The sequence below is a fragment of the Chrysochloris asiatica genome, unplaced genomic scaffold (assembly GCF_000296735.1).
Source record: "Chrysochloris asiatica unplaced genomic scaffold, ChrAsi1.0 scaffold00175, whole genome shotgun sequence".
NCBI lineage: Eukaryota > Metazoa > Chordata > Mammalia > Afrosoricida > Chrysochloridae > Chrysochloris > Chrysochloris asiatica.
In genome coordinates, this window is record NW_006408693.1 from 5,749,679 (window position 1) to 5,754,748 (window position 5,070).

Consider the following 5,070-nt stretch of genomic DNA (forward strand, 5'->3'; position numbering starts at 1 on the left):
GGAGTAGAAAGCCTCATCTTTCTCCCACGGAGCAGCTGGTAGTTTTGAACTGCTGACCTTATGGTTCGCAGCCCAATTCGTAACCATTACGCTACCAGAGCTCCTTATACACATGACTAAATAGTGTACATATTTGTACTCAGGTCTGAGAAGAGAGATAAAATTAAAATTCACGAAAGAGTTGATTAGAAAGAAAATTATATTGAAGAAGATTAGTCAACTTCTAGTGTCTAGAACTATTTTGGGGAAATTACTATAGTACTTGGAGTCCTGATGTTGTGCTGTGGCTTAATGCGTTGGACTGCAAAGTCAATTTGAACCTCAAAGTCCACGGTTTAAGCTCACTAGCCACATCACGGAAACCCTATACAGGGTCGCTATGGGTAGGAACCGACTCAATGGCACTTAACAACAAAAATCACCGAAGGACTTCAATGTCCAAAAAACCTTAATGTCTATAACATTTTCTCTTTTATCAGTTAAAAAGCTTTCAAATTTAAGATTATACACTTAAAAAGTCAATATTTATTGATTAAAATGTTAGTACAGTTCAGTACAAAATCAATATTATAACAAAATCTATGCTCTGATCTGAATGGAATGAAAATCCATCTTCTAAAATATATTAAAAATGCTAATTTTTCCATAGTGAGAATAATTAACTTTGAAGTGAAGTTGTAATTGTGAACATTCAGACATGCATTAGCACTATTAAATTTAATAATAAATGTTCCAACTATTATTAACATGTTGAAATTATAAATTATATTTTACCACAAATATGTCTTACCTAAAGTCTTAACAGGATCAGAGTAATCAGAGTCAGTAAATTGTCCCATGACATTTGTGGCTCTGAATTTAAATCTGTAAAATAAAGAAAATTAAAATCTAAACAGCTGCCTGACATATAATTTTTTTTTATATGAATAACCTACCAAATAACATGAAAAGTACATTTTTATTCAAGAGAAAATGAATTTACAAGATGGAAACTTGAAATCTGATAACTATCAGGACAAATGTATATTTCTCCAAAAATGAGTAATTACCTAGTCATGAACTCTTGAACTTGATGGGGGAGTAACAAAAATTTTGACAAAACTCATGGACCAGAAAAAGATACACAGAAATATAGTCACCTGGTCTTTGACAAAGTAGTGAAGACAGTTCATTGAAAAAAAGGATAGTCATTTCAACAAATGGTGTTAGAACAGCTGATTGTCCATACTCAGATATAAATAAATCTAGGGATACCATTTATACTTTAATGAAAAATAACTCAAAATTAATTATAAAAACTAAAGTAATTCAGAACACTATACAGGTTTTAGAAGATAATGCAAGGGATCAGGGTGACTTAGGTACTACATTTAAAGCACAACCATAAAAGAAAAATAAAGATAAATTGACTTTATTATATTAAATTATTCTGGTCTTCGAAAGACACTGCTATAAGAATAAAAGGACATCTTGTGATACAATAGTGAATAATTGTTATCAGGACTGACTGTGAGGGTCGGAAATGTAAAGGTAGACTTTTATAGCAAGGAGGGGAGTGATTAACTTTTCAGTTTAGGAGCGGAACCCTACCCAGAGAAGTAGTGATGTCTGAAATGGAGCCAGAGATGATGACATGGAGCAATGGAGCAGCTGGAGACTTTAGATCCAGAGAGGGAAAGCGACTGTGTGCTGAAGACCTGGGGGGTACGGGGGAAGGATTGCATGGAGGGGATTGTAACCATGGCAATGAGATGATACACGATAGAATGAATGTAAAACCAGTGCTCTCCCATGTAAACTATCACATATTCACAATAAAACATTTAAGAAAAAATAAATAAATAAAAGGACAAGCCACAGACTGGCAGAAACTATTTTAAAAACAGATCTCTGATAAAGGAATAGAATTCAGAACATACAAAGATTAATTGAAACTCAACAACATGTAAACAAAATGAGCAAAAGATCTGATTGGATTACCTTACCAAAGAAAGAAATACATATGGAAAAGAAGTATATCAGCATATGTTCAACATCTTATGTCATTGCTGTTGTTATTTTTAATGCTGGTTCAGATTCATAAGGACCATGTATAGGATTCAGGAGCAGTTGGTGGATTTGAACCTACAGTGCCACACCAGGACTCCATTGGTGAGCTGAAATGGACTGATACTGGCCGTTTTTAATCTGATAGTCATATGGTTTACTGCATTGGGAGTGACAAATGGAAGAGGAATGGCATTGCATTCATCATCAAAAGGAACATTTCAAGATCTATCTTGAAGGATAATGTTGTCTGTGATAGCATAATATCCATACACCTACAAGGAAGATCAGTTAGTACCACTATTATTCAAATTTATGCACTGAAGCCAGTACATAAATGATGCAATTGAAGAACTTTACCAACTTCTTCAGTCTAAAATTGATCAAACATGCCATCAGGATCAATCATAATTACTGATGACTGGAATGCAAAGGCTGGAAACACACAGGAAGGATAAATATTTGGAAAATATGGCCTTAGTGATAGAAATGATGCTGAAAACTACATGATAAAATTTTGCTAGACCAATAACTTCTTCGTTGCAAACACCTTTTAAAGCAACATAAAAGATGCTTATACACATGGACTTCACCAGATGGAATACAAAGAAATCAACTTGACCACATCTGTGTGAAGACACAGTAAAAAAGATCCATATGATCAGCAAAAACAAGACCAGGAACAGACTGTGAAACAGATCATCAATTGCTCATATGCAAGTTCAGGATGAAGCTGAAGAAAATAAAACAAGTCCATGATTTTGAATATATCAAAGATCATCTCAAGAACAGATTTGATGCATTAGACACTAATGACTGAAGTGTCATATTATTGTTGTTGATAAGTACCATCATGTTGGTTCCAATGCTAGCAACTCTGCATAGGGTTTCCAAGGAGAGGCTAGTGAATTTTAACCACTGACCTTGTGATTCAACCTGACCTTGAGGTCCAGTGCTTTATCCCACTGAGTCAAACCAGGACTCTCATAACTTCTTTAGGAATTGCAATTTAAAATATCTATGGGATACACTAAGGAGCTCTGTGGCTTTGTAGGATAAGCATTAAACTGCTAACCACAAGGTTGGCAGGTCAAACCCACCAACTACTCCAAGGAGAAAAAAGCAAACTTTCAATTCCAGTAAAGATTTATAGTCTCAGAAACCCTATGTAGGGTCATTATGAGGAGGAACTGACTAGATAGCACTTAACAACAACAACACTGAGAAATGCCAACATACCTATCATTGTTGTTGTTAAATGCTGTTGAGTTGGTTCCAAGTCATAACAATCTTGTATAGTGTTACTGAGGAGTGACTAGTGAGCTTAATCAGCCAACCTTGTGGTTCAAACTGACTTTGCAGTTCAGTGCATTAACCCATAGTGTCAAACACCTATGTTGTTGTTGTTGTTGTTAGGTACCATCGAGTCAGTACCAACCCATAGCGACCTTATGCACAGCAGAAAGAAACACTGCCCAATCCCGGAGGAACCTCACTACTGTTGCCACGCTTGAGTCCATCGATGCTGCCACTTGGCCATTTCATCTCGATGGGGGTCTTCCTCTCTTTCTCTGACCCCCCACCTTACAAAACATGATATCCTTCTCTGGCAACTGGTACCTCCTGACAACATATCCAAAGTATGAGAGACGAAGTTTGGCCATCTTGGCTTCCAAGGAGCACTCTAGCTGCAATGCTTCCAAATGCATCTATTGGTTCTTTTGGCAACCCATGGCACTTTGAATATTCTCCTTTAACTTCATAATTCAAAAGCATCAATTATTCAACAGTCTTCTTTATTCACAGTCCAGCTTTTGCATGCATATGAGGTAATTGAAAATACCATGGCTTGGGTCAGGTGCACCTTAGTCCTCAAGCTGACATCTTTGCTCTTCAACGCTTTAAAAAGGTCTTGTGCAGCAGATTTGTCTAATACAATACATCATTCAATTTCTTGACTGCTGCTTCCATGAGTGCTGATAGTTGATCCAAGCAGAATGGAGTCCTTGACAACTTCAATCTTTTCTCCATTGATAAGAATGTTGTTTATTGGTCCAGTGGTGAGGATTTGTGTTTTCTTTACATTGAGATGTAACCCATACTGAAGGCTGTTTTTTTTGATCTTCATCAGTAAATGTTTCAAGTCCTCTTCACTTTCAGCAAGCAAGGTTGTATCATCTGCATATCAGTGTTCCCATGTTCTGTTTGAATAGCTGCTTCTTGGTCCAGGCACAGATTCCTCATGAGCACAATTAAGTGTTCCAGAATACTCATACTTCACAAGGTTGTCCATAGCTTGTCATGATCCACATAATCAAAAGCCTTTGCATAGTCAATAAAGCACAGGTAAACATCTTTCTGATATTCTCTGCTTTCAGCCAAGATCCATCAGACATCAGCAGTGATATACCTTGTTCAACGTCCTCTTCTGCGTCTGGCTTGAACCTCTGGAAATTCTCAGTCAATGTATGATTGTAGCCATTTCTGTATTCCACTATAGGGAAGCCCAGTTAACACCACTATTATTCAAATTTACACACCAACCACTAAAGCCAGTGATGATGAAATAGAATTCAACTAACTTCTTCAATCTGAAATCAATCAAACATGCAGTCAAGATGTATTGATCATTGCTGGTGATTGGAATACAAAAGTTGGGAGCAAAGAGGAAGGACCAGCAGTTGGAAAATATGGCCTTGATGATAAAAATGATGCTGGAGAACACATGATAGAATTCTGCAAAATCAATGATTTGTTCATTTCAAATACCTTCTTTGGACAGCATAAGAAATGACTATACACATGGACCTCACCAGATAGAATACACAGAAATCAAATTGTCTACATCTGTGGAATGAGACGATGGAAAAGTTCCATATCATCAGTCAAAACAAGGACAGGGGCAGACTGTGGAACAGACCATCAATTACTGATATGCAAATTCAAATTAAAGCTGAAGAAGATGAAAACAAATCTACGAGAGCCAAAATATGATCTTGAATTTATCCCTCCTGAATTTAGAGA

The 5,070-nt window shown here is 36.5% G+C and overlaps 1 protein-coding gene across 1 annotated transcript in view; it reads right to left on the bottom strand.

The window, feature by feature from the left end:
• The window catches only part of PTPRQ (protein tyrosine phosphatase, receptor type, Q), a 338,184-nt gene that overhangs the window by 88,033 nt on the left and 245,081 nt on the right, over positions 1-5,070 (bottom strand). Inside the window, exon 33 of the mRNA XM_006871836.1 lies at positions 791-864. Coding sequence (XP_006871898.1) covers positions 791-864 — 74 coding nt within the window. The remainder of the gene's footprint in view (positions 1-790; positions 865-5,070) is intronic.